General features: G+C 43.2%; 1 protein-coding gene across 2 annotated transcripts in view; it reads right to left on the bottom strand.

Moving 5' to 3' along the window:
- Positions 1–19,863, bottom strand: part of VGLL4 (vestigial like family member 4) — a 139,986-nt gene that overhangs the window by 60,208 nt on the left and 59,915 nt on the right. Inside the window, exon 1 of one of the 2 annotated variants that reach the window (XM_065886084.1) lies at positions 18,663–18,744. The exons of the other annotated variant lie outside the window; for it this stretch is intronic. Coding sequence (XP_065742156.1) covers positions 18,663–18,744 — 82 coding nt within the window. Of the gene's footprint in view, positions 1–18,662; positions 18,745–19,863 lie in introns of those variants that run through there. 2 annotated transcript variants of the gene reach the window in all.

Raw genomic sequence — 19,863 nt, 5'->3', positions numbered from 1 at the left:
TGAGGCCTGAAAGACTTGCATTTTCTTTCTTATACTCATTCAGGGATGTTCAGTCTTTGATGATCCAATTAACATAAGCACTCGGTATTTCGGCAAATAACTTAAATGGCTAATGCTCCAACCTCTCAGAGGCGGATGGACATTCACTGAAGATTCTCACATTACACCTATTATGAATCCCAGAGGTGGCTGAAAGCCCAGAGGTGATAAACCGAGATGGAGGAAGGGATGCCAACTCATTCACATCCAAATCCTTGCTTCCACATTCACCCACACATTATTGGGGTACCCCCACTGAGACCACAGATCGTCTACTGGAACACTGTCAAAGCACCGGGGACTTGCTTGGGAGGAATAAGAGGAAGGATGTATGAAGCAGAAGCAGCAAAGGATCTTATTTTAGCAAAAAGTTTAAAATAGGTGTTGTAGGGACTACCCTGGTGGCGCAGTGGTTAAGAATCCGCCTGCCGATGCAGGGGACACGTGTTCGCTCCCTGGTCCAGGAAGATCCCACATGCCGCAGAGCAACTAAGCCCATGCGCCACAACTACTGAGCCTGTGCTCTAGAGCCCGCGAGCCACAACTACTGAGCCCATGTGCCACAACTATTGAACCCACACGCTCTAGGGCCCGTGTGCCGCAACTACTGAGCCCACGTGCTGCAACTCCTGAAGTCTGTGTGCCTAGAGCCCGTGCTCTGCAAAAAGAGAAACCACCCCAGTGAGAAGCCCGCGCACCACAACGAAGAGTAGCCCCCGCTCGCCGCAACCAGAGAAAAGCCCACGCGCAGCAACGAAGACCCAACGCAGCCAAAAATAAAAATAGGTGTTGTATACTAAGGAGGAATTACATTCTTTCTCTCGGGGTTTTCTGTAAGATGCTGAATATTTTTCAGGTGAAACTGACTTCATGTGACAAATGTATTCCTGAAAATTTGGGAGTAAATTAACTTTTGGTTAAGTCTGATCATGATCTACACCAAGCTCCTACTTAAAGCAAAAGCGGTTCTCAGTTTACGTCCATCGTCTGTGGGGATTTTCCTTATTTTGTCTCATTCAGCTCCTCCTACTCACCACTCGGTACAATGTTTTTCAATGTGTGGTCCCCGGACCACCTGTATCAGAATCCCCTGAGATGCTTGTTTAAAATGCATATTCCTAGGCCCGAACCCAGTCCCAGGGGGTCCAGGGACCCTCAGAATCTGTCATTAAGCATGCCCCCCAGACGCTCCCATGCCCGCTAGTGGGTATCTTCTCTTGTGCCTCTTCCACTTTCAAAACTGATCAATACTATGATCAACCAATATTCTGATCAAACATTTCCAGCTGCCTAAGGGGTGTCTGTACAGTGATGTGGACGCTGGAAAGGAGAACTGATAACTGAGTATCTCAAGGCTCAAGCATCTGATCGGGAAATGCCCGAGGCACCAGGGGTACAGACAGCAAGACTTCGGCCGTCCTGGTTCCTCCAGCCAACGGTCACAGGTCAAATACCTAAACACCACCTTTAGGAGACCCTGTTTTCAAACAATGATGTACTGATACTCCTCTGCCTTATTATTTTAAATGTTCACCTCTTTAGAGTTCAGCACCTCAGCGAGGGGACCCTCACCGATACCTCAGTTTCCCCAGAAGGAACATGGGTTCACCATCGGCTGCCCTATATCCCCTGTCATGCATTTACTGCCATAGAGTTCCTACATGTCTCCTACATAATAAAACAACTCATTGCCCCAAAAGCTTTGGATTAGGACCCTGAGATGTTCAATAAAAGCTTTGCAGATGGAGTCCACGGCTACTGATTTGTAAATTTCTCCAAGCCTAGAAAACTGAGAGGGGCAGGGAAGCAGAGGAACCTCAACTCTAACTGCAGACACTAGTCTCACCTGGCTGAGCAGGAGAGGGCCAGTGTGCGCCCAGCTGGCTCCCCAGGATTAACTTAAGGCCGCGGCGATCACTCCCGGGCAAGCTGCGGACTGAGTTAAGAACAGGCCCGGGTAAGTGGCGTCAGCGGAGGAGGTCAAAACGCCCTTTGCTAGATCTGCCTTTTAAGACATCTCATTTCAGGCTGGGGACATTCATAAAATAAGAAATAAAATAATTTACAAAGAATCTCATGCTCATTTCTAAAGGTTTCTGTCTCCCAAAATTCAAAAGGGCCAGAGGCTCTTTCTTTTGTCCCAGGTTGCTTTTCCAACGCTGCTTCATGACAGAGGAATGGCTCCTGACCTGTGGCCACACATTTTCTTTCTTTTTTTCCCAGAAGTCATACTTTATTGTACAGCAGAGAAACCACACGAGAGAAATCCTGCAAGTAAAATGAATGTCAGGAAATATCTGTCAGGGTAGGCGTCATTTAGACATCCAAAAAGCTCACATGAGTGACAAAGTCCTAACAGTACCCTGAGCATTCAGAAAATTTTTTATACCAGTTGGACTCAACACTCTAAAGGGGAATAATCACAAAGACTGCAACATTTATGGAAGACTTTAACAAGAGGTGATGTTTCCATGAATGTCAGAGATACAAAGTATAGAACCTTTTTAGATATTTTAAATACGTGAAAGCTTTTTAACAAAAATTCAAAGAGAATCTGTACTGAGGGAAACACTTATCCTAGAAGTCATCTTGCAGACATCTGATTACAAGGTGGTTGTTTTTCTTTTAAAGAAACCTGCAGGGCTTCCCTGGTGGCGCAGTGGTTGAGAGTCTGCCTGCCGATACAGGGGACACGGGTTCGTGCCCCGGTCCGCGAAGATCCCACATGCCGTGGAGCGGCTGGGCCCGTGAGCCATGGCCGCTGAGCCCGTGCGTCCAGAGCCTGTGCTCCGCAACGGGAGAGGCCACGACAGTGAGAGGCCCGCGTACGGCAAAAAAAACGGGAAAGAAACCTGCAAATGTCTAGATATACCAAGTTTATTACAAAGCACAAATAAATTGAAAAACCAGGTGACATCATTAAACACAGTACGCAGGACTTACGTGTGAATGTCAGTAGCACATCTCTTTTATCCTATGAGTGGGCCTCCTAGGTAGGACTGCTAGCATTCAGCAGTCTACCTTATCTAACCCCACGATAACTGAGAACAAAACTACAGAACACTTGGTTGATAATCCATTATGGTTCAGGTTGAATGACATTATGGTTCTGAAATCTTTGAAGTGCCAAAGACCTTCCTTCTACCTACCTACCTACCTATCTATCTATGTGGGTACATATGTATAGATATATATTTTTTAACTTTATATATAATAGAAATGTTCTAAATATACATACATACCTATCAATAGACATCCATGTAAAATTAGAGGTCTAACACAGAAACTCCAATTTCACTGCCATACATACACACACACACACACACACATACACTGAGATGTGTGTATATAAATCACCACAACTAAAGTGCAAATTACTTGACAGCAAGGAAACTACCATCTTCCTCTAGAGCCATCTGTGCAACGTATAAGTGAGTGCCCAAAACTGAACAGAATAAAGACAAAGGCAGAGACTGTCAGTCTACCTGTGAGCAGAAATTATCACTCAGATACTGAAAATAAAGCATGCTACTGCACCAGGGGGTTATACCATAGGACTGTGACCATGACATTTTGCTGGGGTTCAAGTGTAGATCAGCAAACAAAACGGTTTGCTTTTCTTCTGCTTTTCAGGGCTGAAGAAGACATCATAGTCTGTATAACTGCTCAGCCTAACCTCTATCCAGGAGCTGTTACTGCTTCTTAAAAAACATTAACTTTTGGATAAATAAAATGTGACCCATCCATACAAGGGACTATTATTCAGCCATAGAAAAGAATGAAGCAGTGACACCTGCTACAGCATGAGTGAGCCTTTCATTATGCTAAGTGCAAGAAGCCAGTCACAAAAACCCATGTATGATATGATTCCATTTACATGAAACATTCAGAACATGCAGCTCTATAGAGACAGAAAGTAAACCAGTGGTTACCAGGGCCCGGGAGGAAGGGAAGGAATGAAGAGGGACTGCCAGTGGGAACAAGATTTCTTTTGACACTGATGAAAATGTTCTAATCTTAGATCGGGGTGATGGTTGCACAATTCTGCGAATATACAAAAAACCACTGAACTGTACATTTTAAACGGGAGAATTTTATGATATGCAAATTATATCTCAGTAAAGCTGTTAAAAAAACACTAGATTAAAAAAACAGCTCTCATCTTTTAAAAGCTATAGCAGAAACAGAGCCAACATGGAGGACAGTAAATATGGTGGCTCCTTATCTTTCCAAGATTCTCAAGATAAACCCTGCACATTAGAACAATTAGTCCATCAACCGTCACGGCTACAATGTAACCAAAGTGAGATGAATCAAACACAGAAGGGAAAGTTTCTAAACCCAAAGAAATAAACTGTGCAAAACACACACGCACAAACACATACACACCACAAAATCAAAACAACACGAGTCCCTGTATGGGTATGTATGTGTCCCCGTGTCACTCATGTCACCGGAGTTTCTCCCGCTCTCCTCTTGTTACTTAAAAGATAAGCCCTGGGAAGGGCAGGAACTTGATTTTTTTTTTTTTTTTTTCCTCATGACACATAAGACCTAGCACAGCTGAAGATTTCAAAACCTTTAAAGGCAGCAATAAGTATTTTAAGGTGCACCAACTATTCCCTGAACTGTACTCTGGACACCACTGTGACCACTATAAGCTGTGATTATCCCCCATCAGCGATGGGAATGGGGGAGTCATTCTACAGAAAATCCCTCACAGGCAAACTAGACAGCATTCAAATCTTCCATAAAGGGAGCTGAAGAACATGTTGCTAGAACTTCACAAACATACAAATGAGTGAGCAAAGCTCAACAGTACACAGATGAAGCCAGAGATTGTCAAGTCTACCTCGCATAACAGCCAAATTATCTCAGCCCTCTAAAATAAGGGCTCTGTGATCTCACATCACCACGCACTCACTTAGTGCCGGCCACGACACAGCAAGATGTGCTACTTACTAGCAGCGGGATACACAAAAGATAGTAGACTCCTTGCCTTGCGTATGTGTACACACACACACACACACACACACACACACACACACCCCAATAAAACTGAATTTTAAAAATTATTGGTAAGCATGCAAATGAGTGTTGTCATTTCCAAGGCAGTCATTCTGGAATGACTTGAACCTACTTATTCCAAAGAAAACTGTCACTGATTAAAATATATTTTCAAACTCCACTTGTGGAACTGGCTTTAGAATGACATAGGAAAAAGCAGCTCATCATTTTATAGGCACACTTACATAGAACTGAGCCTGGCAGAGAATGAGCCCTCTGCAAGTATCTAATATATATATTTAATTACTGGTAACTGTTTAAAATAGTCAAAAGAATGTATCTCGGACCATGAAGGCAACTTCTAAATCACCGGCAGTGTTCTCGGAATGAGATCATCACAGGGTTAAGTGTGTAATTTTCCAGGGTAACTATTTTGAAGACAAGCTTCAGCACCTTACCTATTTAGATGGAAGCTGTTACATTTGTTTGCTTTCGATGTCACGCTGTATTTACATTAAAGATAACAAAATACAAGGTAATCTAACTGCTAAATGAATATTACAGGCTGTAAACTCTACAGAAACTCAAAAGAGAAGGATATAAACATCATCAGACATTGAAAGACAACAAGGCATCTTGCCAGGAATTGAGAACTTAACAGGTTACGGTACTATTCCTGCCTATAAAAAGTTTCAGGTAAAGTTTTATAAATGGAGGCTGAAGGATATATAGAATTCATGTTGCTGGAAAGGAGCGTGGAGGGCATTCGAAAGGGGGGGGGGGCGGGGCACAGATTAAAAGAACCTAAAGAGGGAATGGGAGGTAAACCAGGAGATAAATCAAACTGGAGCTGAGAGACCTTAATCCCCGAGCTTTCTTTTAACAGGCCAGTGGGTGGATGAATCATTACCCAACGTGAACTAAAGCAAAGCAACACTATACTACGGGAAAGTGTTTCCAAAAAAAGAGGCCTCTGTGCCACGTTGGTGTTTGTTCACATCTCTCACTCTGGCTGCCTCCTGGTTTCCATGGCTTTGGATTTACCCACTTGGAAAAACAACCCCTCCTTTGAACAATACCAAAATCACTACCTCTGCCCTGCAATTAGACAACAAACATACATATTCCAGCCTCTAACTGAGACCATCAACTCACCCAAAGCAGAGACTATGTATTTTGGCACGTCATACCGATCAGCAGTGTCCTAGTAGGTATTCCAATAAGTAACGGATTATAAGTTAACAGTGAAAAATACCTGGATAGTGTCCAATGATAAACCCCCAGCAGGGCTAAAATTTAAGACTGGCGACACCCCGTACTGGTGAGGACACAGAGTTCCTGGAGCCCTTAGGTGCTGCTGGTGGGAGCGTCAGATGGTACAACCACTTTGGAAAACAGTTGAGCAGTTTCTAAAAAAAGTTCAGCTTACCCAATGACCCAGCAATTCCACCCATGAGTATTTATCCAAGAGAAAGGAGCACATACGTCCACAAAAAGGCTTGTGTAAAAATGTTCGGAGGCTGCACCACAAAGTGAACAGACTGAATACCACTGACCTGTACCCTAAAAACGGCTAAAATAACACATTTTATGGTATACCTTTGCCACCGTGAAACAGCTGTTTAGAGCATCTTTATTGGTAATGGTTAAAACCTGGAAACAAGACAAATGTCCATCAACCTGAGAACAGAGAAGCAAACTGTGATATACTCGTGTGACAGACTATAGCAGGGCAATCCAAGAGAACAAACTACTGATCTGGGCAACAACGTGGACCAATCTCAGAAATATTACGCCGAGCACAAGAAGCTGGAATCAAATGATTCTACTGACGCGCAGCCCAAGAGCCTGCAAAACTAATTCACGACCACTGAGTCGAAGCAGTGGTAACGTGACCTCTGGGGGATGGGTACCGCCTAGCGAGGAGGCATGAAGGAACTTTCTGTGGTGATGAAAATGTGCTATGTCTTGATCTGGGTAGTGGTTACAAAAAGTAAAAACAGAGGGGGAAAATTCTCGAACCCATGCCCTTAAGATTTCACCGTAATTAATTATGTCTCAACGCAAACGAAAGAAAAAAAGGAAACCAAACAGGTGGGACACTCCAGTCCATTATCCACATGAAGTCCAAGACTGACTTTTTGTCTAGCCCTCAGCAAACACTCTGTTATCACAAAATAAGAGCTCCCAATAAAAATTCCTTTGGGTTACTGGAGGATCTATCCCAGACAGGGCAATATCTTTTAAGGTCTGACTAGAGTAGTTTAAAAAGAACATACAACTAATCCACTGATTTCCTGGGCTTTTTTTTTTTTTTTAATTCACTGAATTTGTAAATTCTAAATATATATTTTATTCCTATTAGGACCCAAATGAACCATTTGACTACCTTGGGTTTTTTTAAGTTGAGAAGACTGCAATAAACACTAGTTCCCAATATAACAGACAGGTACAATGAAGCAAGGCAGTCTGACTCTGATCACAGTGAATAAACCAAGTAGGAGACTCCACACTTCTAAGATTCCAAAGGAAACTTTTTTCAAGTCTCCTCAACATACGTTTAAGTCCTTCACAAGACAATAAGGGAAATCATCCACGCAAAGCTTGGGAATGCAAGCAGTCACTTTTTGAGTGTGGATAAAACTACTGTAAACAGTAAGTCAGCTAAGAGACAGCAACCTGTAATAATAACGCTTTTCATGACCTGTAGTTACCTTCTTTCTTTATTTACATCTTCATTGTGTGCCTCCCATCTTCGCTGTTATGCTCCAAAAACTCAGGGATCCTGCTGTCTATTTTGTTGACATCTACATCCCCAGGACATACAACAGTGCTTGGCACGCAACAGGTATTAAATATTCTCCCATAAATGATCAGTTCACTTCATAGACTAAAGGCAAGTGATTAGAAAACAAGATGAGGGGCTTCCCTGGTGGCACAGTGGTTAAGAACCCGCCTGCCAATGCAGGAGACACGGGTTCGAGCCCTGGTCCGGGAAGATTCCACATGCCGCGGAGCAACTAAGCCAGTGCGCCACAACTACTGAGCCCACGTGCCACAACTACTGAGCCCACGCGCCACAACTACGGAAGCCCGCACACCTAGAGCCCACGCTCCACAACAAGAGAAGCCACCGCAATGAGAAGCCTGCGCACGGCAACGAAGAGTAGCCCCCGCTCGTTGCAACTAGAGAAAGCCTGTGCACAGCAACGGAGACCCAACACAGCCAAAAACAAACAAACAAATAAATAAATAAATATAAAAATAAAATGATGAGATCAATGTGTCTCCCCAGTGGGCTGTGCCCCTTCTATTAAAAACAAAAAAACAGATGAGATGGGGCAGTTATTTCTAAGCAACCAGCCCACTTCAAAATGTTTCTCTACAGACACTGAGCCTTAAAGAGTGCCCCCCCAACCTTCCTATGCCTCCTTTTCCTGGCTCTCTGTCCCCCCTCTAAGAACATTCTAAGGATTAACAAACTCCCTTGTGTTCTCAACTAACTGAGCATCCCTGGGCTAATCACACAAATCCAATGTCTCTTTATCTTTAATGAAAAGACAGTGGAGTGGATTCACTCATAAGCAGACACCACGGTGCTTGATGCTAAGAACAAAGAGACCAAAGACAAAGGCGTGGCCCTCCCAGAGCTTACAGCAAGGCAGACAGGTGAGTACAAATGCTCTGACAGAAGCACACGTGGCACGCCATGCAAACGCAACACCTAACCCTGCCAAGAAGGTAGGGGTGAAGAGGGTCACTTTCCAGAAGAAGCCTCTGCCCTTGAGGGAGAGGTTAACAGGCGTCATGAGAAAGAAGAGGTGGAATTTCAGGAAGAGGCCACGGCTCACTGGAAGGAAGGAGTCGGGTGTGTGTGGACCACAGGTGCAGGTGAAGGAGCGATGGGAGACATGACGTGGGCGACAGAGTAGTGGAGGATGAGGCTGGAAGGGTACATGAGGAATGACACTCCCGTGATGTTACAGACCAAGGCCCAGAGGGAACGTGATGAGAGGTGGGATCAGTGATGTGGTTATTTTAGTGCTAATGAAGAAAACCCATGGAGACCTGACTAAGAGAAGAGTTCCTAGGACCTCTTCAACTTCTTATTCTAGTCTTTGTTCCTAGGTGACCATTCTTATTCTCTATCCCAAATTACTATCTCCGGCAGTGGCCACTTCTCTGAGCTCTAAACCTATATACTCAACTTTCTAATACTTATCTCTCCTTTGAAATTTCAAAGATCCTTCAAACTCAACACACCCAAAACTAAACTCACGAAACTCACAATCTCACCACAGAACCCAGTCTTCCCCCCGTGTTTCCCGTCTCTGCAAATGGCAGCACCATCCCTCCACGTGGACAAGCCGGAAGCTGAGGAAGCAGCCACTATCCTCCCGTCATCTGCCTCTTCCCCTGCTCCCATCCAGAACCACGCCCTTCAGTCTTCTCTCCAAACATCTCTAAAATCTACCGCCTTCTCCAACTCCACTACCCCCGCTGTGACTTGGGTTGCCACCACCTCTTGCCCAAAGCATCGCACAGTCACGTCCTCTCCTATTTCTCCTATTTCCTTCCAATCTATTCTCAAGCTCAGAACAAATGTTTATCAGCCTGCCTCCCTCTTATGTACCCTCCTACCCACCCCCAGGAGCACATAAAGCCCCTGCCGATGCTGCGCACAGCACCTCGTTCACGATGGACTGGGGACCCGGTAAGTCTTTGAGCCAAGGGATGTAAGAATTTTAAGAATCTGGAACAACCAAGGACTAACAAGTGTCCACTGAACGTGCCACGAGGGTAACATTTAGTGACCTTGTCCAAAAAAATTTCAATGGAGTCGTGGGAACAGAAATCAGATGACGGTGGAATGAGGAGCAAATGGACAGAAGCTAAACAGAGAACACTGACCTTCTTCCGATAACCTGGATGGCAAGGAAAAGAGATCTAATAGGTAAAAAGGGAACACAAGGTTTAGGGATGGGTTAGTTTTTGTTTTAAAGTTGGGAGAGACTTGTGCGTAAGCACATGATGAAGGGAAAGACCCAAGAAGAGGAAGAAAGGAAATCAGAAAAGAAACCAATCACTGATAAGTCCCTGAGGCCAGAGGGTAGGGACCTGTGAGCATAAATAGAAGAACCAGCCTTTCACTGGGCCTAGGGGAAAGGAAAGAAGGATGGAGTCAGATTCTGAACAGCCTGCAGGCAGGAAAGCCAAGGAGATGTGGTGGTTCCACTATTTTCTCCTTAAATGGTATATAAGGATTCTTCCCACTCTACAAGAAGGCTCTCTCTCATTCTCTCTCTCTGTCGAACAAAATATAAAACCATGTATGGTATACACATGTGTGTATGTGTGTGTATTTTATATATTTATATAGAGAGAATATGTAAAAATATATTTATATATATATCATTTTACTTATATATATATACATTATGTGTTATATTTATTATTGGACGCTAAGAGCAATATTTGATGTCTGCTGTTAGTCCTGGAATTCTACTTCACTCTACTGCTTCCCTCTCTTTATTGAAATAAAGCCTCTAACAGAAAAAGGGCTCCATCATCATCTCCAGAAATTGGTGGTAATTGTTCCCAATGGGGAATTCAGTGGGGCAGTGTTACAAAACTTCACATAGGTTTCACACCGAGAATGACTACTATTTTCCATCCCTTTTACCCTCCACTCCATAGAACTTCTAGCCTGGTATGATAGCTGCTATTACATATTTCTTTAAAAAGCTACCCAAATCACTGTCCTGGGTGATTTTAAGCACTGGCAAAGAGGTCAGAGCTTTTCAGCAGGGAAATAAAACACGGTTCTCTGTGGGGTCAACCAATAGTTTATCAGTTGCTCATCCAAAAAAACAATAGTTTAAAAGGACACGCATAGTAAGAAAGGGAGAAAATGGGTACAGGAGAAAGCTGCCGACAACGAAATAAAATTTTAAAGTAATCCCTTGTCACTTTAATAGGGCTGCCACGTCATGGAAGATGTGTTTGTTTTCAAAGGGGGGGAAACATGCAGAAATCTGCACTCATCACTCCCTCGACTGTTAACAGGGAAACAGCACAGGCTCTGTCCAGCACAAGGTGAGGGAGTGTGAACACTGCTGCACTGCTCGGCAGAAAGCACCCGCATCAAACCATTCAATTCTGGAATTCACTCCGTTAAAATCTAATCATTAGCCAAGAAGAATTAACAGGCAACTCTTTTCATGCAAAACATATAAAATAAACACCAAGAGGGATACATACGGATGATCCTCCTTCTTCATTCATAATTTTAGATGGTGCATGAGGCCGACTATTGTTTCAGCTCTGTGTTGCTCTCCAGCAGCCACCTCTATACAATGCAGAGTATTGTTTGAGTCCTGGAACAAACAATTTAAGCTTTTTCTGTATATCTAAAAGTCCCTGCATTACCATCCAAGGAAACCTGGCGCTGCGACAAAGCTGACTTGTAACAAGTCTCAGCCTTCAAGCAAATTGCTCATTAATGCACAACTAAAGTTTCTGTTCAGACCCTAATTAACCTATGTATCTCCAGAAGTGTCCCCCACCCTCCCCCAGTTCTGCGCTCTCCAAAACTGGGCAGAATTTTTGCTTTGAATTTTATTTTATTTATTTTTTTATACAGCAGGTTGTTATTAGTTATCCATTTTATACACATCAGTGTATACATGTCAATCCCAATGTCCCAATTCATCCCACCACCCCTCACCCCCCCACCCCGCCACTTTCCCCTCTTGGTGTCCATACGTTTGTTCTCTACATCTGTGCTGGGCAGAATTTTTCTAACACACAATTTTCCATTACACATGGATGCTGGTGGGCTTTAACAGTGGTGACGACTGTGACCAAAATACTGACTGAAAAAAAAGTTCAGACCAAAGCAACACCACGTCTGTTAACAGGGGAGCAGCAGGTGAGTGAAAAGGGAGGCTGGGACATCCGCGAAAGTTCCAGGGTGAAGCCGCCCCCCGCCCGAGAAGCAGGCTTCATATGGAGAAGACAACCTCTTAGGACATGGCCACTACTTTAAAAGATCTCATAAACAAGACACAGAGAAGACTTACAGGATAATTCCAATTAAACAGGGCTAAAAATAACCCACAAAAAACCAAAAAAAAAACCACCAGACAAAATTAAGCTAATTTGTCTAGAATGGCACACATAGGTAGTAAACGTATAAAGAAAAGCAAGTTACAACTGCGACGCCCTCTTGGGGTCGGGAGGAATTCTGACTGGGAGAGAATACTTGAAGGAGGCGATCGAATACTTCTTCACCTGATTATGATTACAAGGTTGATTATTCTTAAACTATAAATTACACATATGTTTTATGTACTTTTATGTCTATATATGTTCCATAACAAAAAATGCTAAGAGACCGAGACACACACAGAGAGACAGACACAGACAGAGAAAGATCAACCCAAGACCTAACACATTCCTTAGCAGAGCAGAGGCATTCCATACATGTTTAAGAGAATGGATACTGGGTTACAAAAGCACAGTACTGAGCCTTCTCCAATCACTTACTAAATATTTTTCAGTTTGTTATGTTTACAGACTTCTTTGCAAACAGATGGGTGAAATGTTAAGAGTTCAGAAAAGATCATATAAATAGCCACAAATTAAAGACAACTTTCAGAAGAGATTTTCTATTTTGTTTAGCATAAATAAACGTTCTTTCAACTAGCAGTGATTCACACTGTTAGGATTAAAACATATCCTGTATACAATACACTGAAATTAAAACAATCTACAGAATTCTAAGGAAGAAAATGCAGAAAAGGCAAGATAAGAAAGCAAACTGATGGCAATAATCCCTCAGAACTTAGGAGAACATGTAACATTCAGGAAGGCAGAGAGAAAGAAAGCAAAAGAGAGAAAATCAAAATTTCAGACTCTGCTCTTAAAATAAAGTGGTTGGGGCTTCCCTGGTGGCGCAGTGGTTGAGAGTCCGCCTGCCGATGCAGGGGACACGGGTTCGTGCCCCGGTCTGGGAAGATCCCACATGCCGCGGAGCGGCTGGGCCCGTGAGCCATGGCCGCTGAGCCTGCGCGTCCGGAGCCTGTCCTCCGCAACGGGAGAGGCCACAACAGTGAGAGGCCCGCGTAACGCATAAAAAAAAAAAAAAAAAAAAAAAAATAAAGTGGTTGAAGTTTTTGGGGGGCTGGGGTGGGGTGAGCGGCTGATATATGAATTGATTAAAAAATAAAAGGGAGAGGGACTATTTTGTAAGACAAACTGACGTTGCTGAGGAAGGCTTGAGCTCAGCTCCAAGGAGCCCAGTATATACATAGATACCACTAAATATAAACAGTCACGGAATAAACGTGCAGATACAGAGATAAAACAGATACAGTCAGAAACAATCCCTGGTAAGACTGACTTTATATCTTTGTGTACATGCAGAAGTGCTAAATCTGGATCTAATTTCTTCACGACAAAACCCAGTTTTCTGCAACATCCTCACAATAAAGCAGAACCAAACTATTAAGGAGAGGTATCGAATCTTCTCATACGCAGAGGGGGAATTTCTTCATATCTTACGGTGTGTTGTTAAAATAATCTTCCTTCACAGCGAACGAATCCAAACACCCTAGGAATTGAAGGCCCTGAGGACGAGAGTGAAGTAAGGCGGAAGGAAGGAAGAGAAATCCGCCTTCCAAAACAAAGCTGATGTAGGTTCCAAGAAACAGCCAAGTAAAATAATCCTTCCAGAAAAGGGTAGAGAAACAAGGGAGGGGAGCCGGAAGGAAGGAGGGGATAATCACACGTTCCCTCCCAAACTGCAGATAGAAGGAATACATACTGGCCAGGTCCTCGCCGCCGGAGAGCTCTTGGGTTCACCTGAGTTTGTTTTATTAACCAAGCTCCTCCCAACCTCTCCTCCTCTCCCCCCTCCCCCCTCTCTCTCCAGCTCTCCTTCCCCCCTCCCCCCTCACTCCCGACCCTCTCGTACAAATTAAAAGCTACAGTAAAAATGAATTTCCACAGCAAAACAGCTGCAGATACTTTACCTCACCCCTGGGTGAAGAGCTGGTCACTTGATGTTCGGGGCGGGGGACAGAATACAGCCAGTACAAAGCAGCTCTGCTCTGTGCCCTTTTCAACTCACTAGTCCCGGACACTCCTAAGTTTCCTGATGCCTCTGAGCTCATTAGACAAAGAACAATGAAACCAGGACTCCATTAAACTGCTGCTGGTTAAACTGGCAGAAAACAAAAGAAATCCGTCAGCAGGGCATGGGCCTCGCTCACATCCCTAGTAGGGTCTCACTCGACTCAACCACCCTTGTTGTGTACATTTTCCTTTCAATTCCAGAAAATTCATTTATATGTAGCCTGTGATGAAACAAGTGATAATTAAGTTCTGAAACAATGAACAGCTCTAAAAGTCCAGGAACTTATAATGCTCTTCTCTTAAACTTTCAGAAGATCTGAAGATACAATCTATTCTTCCTTTCTCCCAATATAAATCACACCAGTAAATTAAAAGGGAAGAATTCTTCTACCAAATTACACCTTAATGGCTCTTAACCCATAATTAAAGTATCACTAACAGCAGCTTAAAGCCACGGCCAACCAGGAGTACACTTATTAAGACCTAGGTTTTCAGCACTAAGTAATTATGTAAATAGAACTATCAGCCATCTTGAGAAAAGTCCATGGTCAAACCAGCTCCCTGGTCCCTTGAGGAAACTCTCTGTGACTGGCATCTACACAGGGCCTCCTCCCCTGCAGTCAGAGCAAAGTTAGCAAAGCGACGTGCCAAAGGAGCGAGGAAAGCTTATTCCGAGGACTCTCCTCGCCTAGAGCCCTGATTACCGTCTTCCCTGATTATCACAAGAGTTTGGGCACCTAGACCAACAACTGGTTTCAGAGCAAAGAAGAATCCAGGTCAGACTCAGCTGTGCATCGTGACCCAAGATGCTGTCCCTGTGCTGCGGGCTGTGAAGGTCCCTGGGACAGAGCATGGCCCCTAACATCAAGGAGGTGATGATTAATTAAGGAGGCAAGACATCCAATAATTTTGGAGAGGTGGTGCGGTATAGAAGAATCAGACTAACTGAAACCACTTTGCTCCTCAATTCAATTCTGTCACAAACTTTCTGAATAAACTCGGACAGACAAGTTACCTCTCTCTAGGTCTCAGTTTTCTTGGCAAAAACAAGGCAAATGTATTAGCTATATCTAAGGCCCTGGATAGCTCTGCAATAATTAGATAATTAGAGAACATGAGACAGTATAAAATTAAGTGCTAAATTATACAGCAGCGACCACAGCTGCCGACAGAGAGATTTCATTGATTTCTGAGTCCACCACTTCCTGAGAGCCACACCAGGCACTGTGCCAGGACTCAGGGATACAGTGACCAAGACAAAGCCCCGCCTTCATGAGGCTTTCGGTCTATTAGTGGCGTATTCTCAGGAGTTCAGAGGGGGAAAAATGAAGGCTCCTTTTCAAGGAGATAGAGGCAAAACTGGGATTCAAGTGGGTATAATTTGAACATACAGTAGGAAGGGTGATGAATGATGAACTGGCTAACTGTTGAGAATTTCAGTAATAAACCAGAGATTTTTGAAAACACACATTAATACCCAAGCAGAGTTCTGCTAATTGGCTTATCACCAATGAAGGTAATTAGTTTCCATAAGTTAGCCAAACGCAGATTCTTCCTGCCGTTTGCCAATCATCTTCTCCTATCCCAACAGGTCCCCACCCCAAATCTATTTGTGGTTCATTTTTTTCCTTAATTCTCTTTTCAATTATGCTTGTGGATTTCTACCGTGAAAGTCAGGAGCAGACACCAAGCAGAGAGTCCATATCTAAGCCATCTGGAGTCTACCCTAAATGTGGGGTTTTAGGAAGACCTTGTAGTCTATGAGAGAATTGGCTAAAAAAGACCTATTTGTGTATAAGTTCCTAGAGAGGCTGAGGAAAGATGGTGCAGACACATGGTTTATTTTGTGGAGTAGAGCTCTAATACAAATAAGGAAAACAGTACAACTAACCTAGAGAATAATTAACCGTCAACATCTTACCTTCTTAAGACTAAAAATTCAGAAAACTATTTTGTCCCTTATTTTTAAGAGACGTGAAACATGCCTGGGCCCTAAGTGAAATCAAACACTGCCCACCAACTGTACATTCCATTTTGCAAATAACTTCCCTGGAATGCTGGTGAGCTGATAGATTTAATACGAATACTCTCAAAGTGCTGGACTTAAAAGGAACAATAACTATTCCAACTTTTCTTACACCCCCCCCCAAAAAAAAATCCCATCTAAGATTTATGCCCATCTTCTAAACACCCTTTTGAGTTCAGAGCAGATGTGTGCAATGTTTACACTGAGAAAACCACTAGGACATAAACAGCCCACTATAAACACCACTCAGATTTTGCTGTGCTTTTCTTCATTTCCTGTGTATTTATTTTGGTGTTAAAATAATGTTAACTTTCGTAATAAGGAAAATAGCAGCAGATGTTTAAACCAAACAGACTACAGCACATCATCCCACACATCTACTCAACTTTCAGAATCAAAGTTTCTTCCTCCCAATTAAGGAGGGAGCCTAGAAGACCACTCTCGTGTATGGTACCTACTAAACAACAGATCAACCTGGACAAGCTTTCCGTAAGCTTTTTTTTTTTTTTTCCCCCCAGTAAGCTTTTCCTCACCACCTGCAGACATAAAAAATTAACGTGGTATCAATTTCCTAATAATCCCTATATTCCTCTCTCAGGCTGCTTATTATGCTTTGTTTTATTCTGAAAATATCTTATTACTCAATGACAAAGACAATCCAACAGAAAGTGCCTTGAAAGTTTTCAGTTTCTTGTTCACTGAAAAAAAATTCTTTTAAACTAACTGCAGTGTTAATTTCGCAGGAAACACGCCTGGTGGCTTCCTGCTTAGACCACTCTAACGGACTTGAGGACACAGGGGGGGTGGGAAGGGGAAGCTGGGATGAAGTGAGAGAGTAGCATTGACATACATACCCTACCAAATGTAAAATAGATAGTAGCTAGTGGGAAGCAGCTGCACAGCACAGGGAGATCAGTTCAGTGCTTTATGACACTTAGAGGGGTGGGAATAGGGAGGGTGGAGGGAGGCTCCAGAGGCAGGGGATACAGGAGTATATGGATACATATAGCTGATTCACTTTGTTGTACAGCAGAAACTAACACAACATTGTAAAGCAATTATACTCCAATAAAGATGTAAAAAAAAAAAGTCTGCCTTTTAAATGAGTGACTTTAGAAACAGGATGATTACCTACAGCAGCAGATTCAAAGAAAGCAATTCACCAAAATTCGCATTCCTGGAACAAGTAGGATTAAAAAAAAAAAAAAAAAGACTACTTTAAATATGAGATTCTCATCCACAAAGTTAAATAAAACCAAGAATGAGATTTTTCCTTGAAGGGGAAAGGGTAAGTTTTTGACTGCTTGGGCAACAGGGCTAAAGTTTCTACACGAAAAATACAAGTGGATCGGCTCACCCAAGTTTCTTCCATGTTTTCTCTTTCTAGAGCAATGTTCAGTTCACTATAGGCAGAGACATGGAAACTTCTGCTGCTGAATCAGAAGGGAGATGTCTCCTTGATGTGTATGTGGTTAAACAAAAAACACTTCCCCTGCCAAGCTGAATTCCCCCGGAGATGGGTCTCCGGCTACTCAGACTCAGACCATTACCACTTTTTCAAATCGCACGTAGATAATGCTGGATTAAGAAATTCCCTTTTCTCTTCTTACTACTAATAGAGACAGCTTGAAATACTACAGGGCAGTGGGGAAATACCTCATGGTTTAGTAGGAGGTAATAAGTGATAAGATTTCAGAGTTGTTTTTTTGTTTTTGTTTTTTAATTTAGCTTTCTGTTTGGTGGATTGTGCAATCACTTCCACAAGGGACAGGAGTGTGGAGGGAACATCCTTCAATGTCAGAACTCTCCCAGAGCTGTACAGGAAACGGGAAATCAGACAAAGGGCCAGTCTGTGCTCTGTGACATGGGTGCCCTTCCAGGCCCCCAAACTGAATAGAAAAATTCTTCATTGTTTGGGACAATCGCTCTTGAACACAAAAACGCACTGTAACTTTCTGTTCCCCTCTACGTGAAAAATCCAAAGTTCTTGCTGGCTGTTGGACTACAACAGGAATACTGTATGTAGATAGTGTAAGTATGAAAGCAAAAAAAAAAAAAAAAGAGAGAAAACCTGGCATGTTTAACTTTTTACTTGGGTCCAGAAGTTCCTCCTCTAAAGAAAACACCAACAGAAATCAAAAAAGAAATACAATTTAAAAGACTTTAAAATGTGAGGAGTTAGTATGTTGCAAGCATAAAGCAAACTTTTAACAATGTATATTTTCCCACCTCCCCGTCCCCGCCCCGCCCCCACCTCCACTGTAACCCCTGAAGGCTAAGATACAAACAACAAACTTTGTCCCGAAAACAGTACCTAAGAACCGCTTGCCTTTCAAAGCATCCTAAAGTCTCAAGAAAGAGAACAAAATGCACAGAAGGCAATGAGAACCGGAAAGGAGGAGTGGCCTTGACCCAAGCAATAGGATAGCAGTTTCTAGAAGGGAACATCTACCTTCATAGCACAGAATCCCGATGTTGTTGTTCATCTTGTCCAAGTACTGGTAGTTCAACAGGTCCATCTTCATAAATAGCATTTATTGGGCTAGCACAGAAAACCAGCTCTTTGCTTTCGCCCCGAAAAAGTACGTTTCCAAAATCAACTAGTGCTGAGCAGCTCCTGGCTCTTCTCTTAAACTTCACAAAGACGGAGGCCCGGCCTCGGATCAAAACAAAGTAAAAGTGAAAAAAAAAAAAAAAGACGCACACAAAATCGAACTTGCAGAAAACCCTTCAAGGGTTCGTGGGCAGACGGTATACGTCCTGGATCCTCAATGGAGCATTTAAAAATCGTTTCAGAAGTCTTTACGGGTCTTTCTTCGACGTAAGAAAGGAGCAAGGAAGGAAAACCCGAAGCCCATTTCCTAGGACAAAGCCGCGCTCGCGCCGCTCACAGCCCGCTGCGAGTTCACTGCGCTGACACGCCGACTATGCCTGGAATGACTCGTATGTGGACGAGCTTCCTCTTCCCAGCGGGAGGGAGCGCGGAGCATGCTCACTGAATCCCCGGGGCTCTTCACATGTCAGGGATGTTTTCTGCACAAGATCAGGCTCTAAATGTACTAAGTGTTTGAAAGAAAGAGAAGGAGGAGGTGGAGAGTCTGCAGGAGGGGCCGGGGCAGAGCTGCTCTTGACAGGAAGCAGCCCTGCCGCTGCAAAACCGGAGGAGGGAAGAGAAAACCCAGGAAGTCGCTTTTTCAGGAGCTGAGTACAAAGTCAAAAATCCATCATGGAAGCAAACTTCCATGGAATTTAACTCTGGTGTAGCTTCACTTTTGGGTTTCAGAAACCCAAAGTGCTTTGCTGTGGTACATATACCACATATTTCTTTTCTTTCCTTCCTTCTCTTTTAAAAGTCGTTTTACAAGGTCCATTTACACTTTAACTGTATATTTAAAATTTCAATGTCATGTTACACATAACTTCTCTCATAATTCTCATAACAACTCACATAAACAGGTCAGGGATGGTATCACCTTTTTACAGCAGCAGAAACTGGGGCTCAGAGGGATTAAATAATGGTATATGGCTCCCAAAAGAGTTGGCAGAACTACTTTTAGAGTGTGTTATTCCCTTAAAACCTTCTAAAAAATAAGGAGGGGACGAGGGAGAGAGAAAGATAAGGAGAAACAGGAAGAGAGGAAGAGAAAGAGAGA

Source organism: Phocoena phocoena, chromosome 10 (assembly GCF_963924675.1).
Source record: "Phocoena phocoena chromosome 10, mPhoPho1.1, whole genome shotgun sequence".
NCBI classification, from domain to species: Eukaryota; Metazoa; Chordata; class Mammalia; order Artiodactyla; family Phocoenidae; genus Phocoena; species Phocoena phocoena.
Note: the sequence above shows the minus strand (reverse complement) of the source record. Positions and strands in the feature narration are given on the sequence as shown.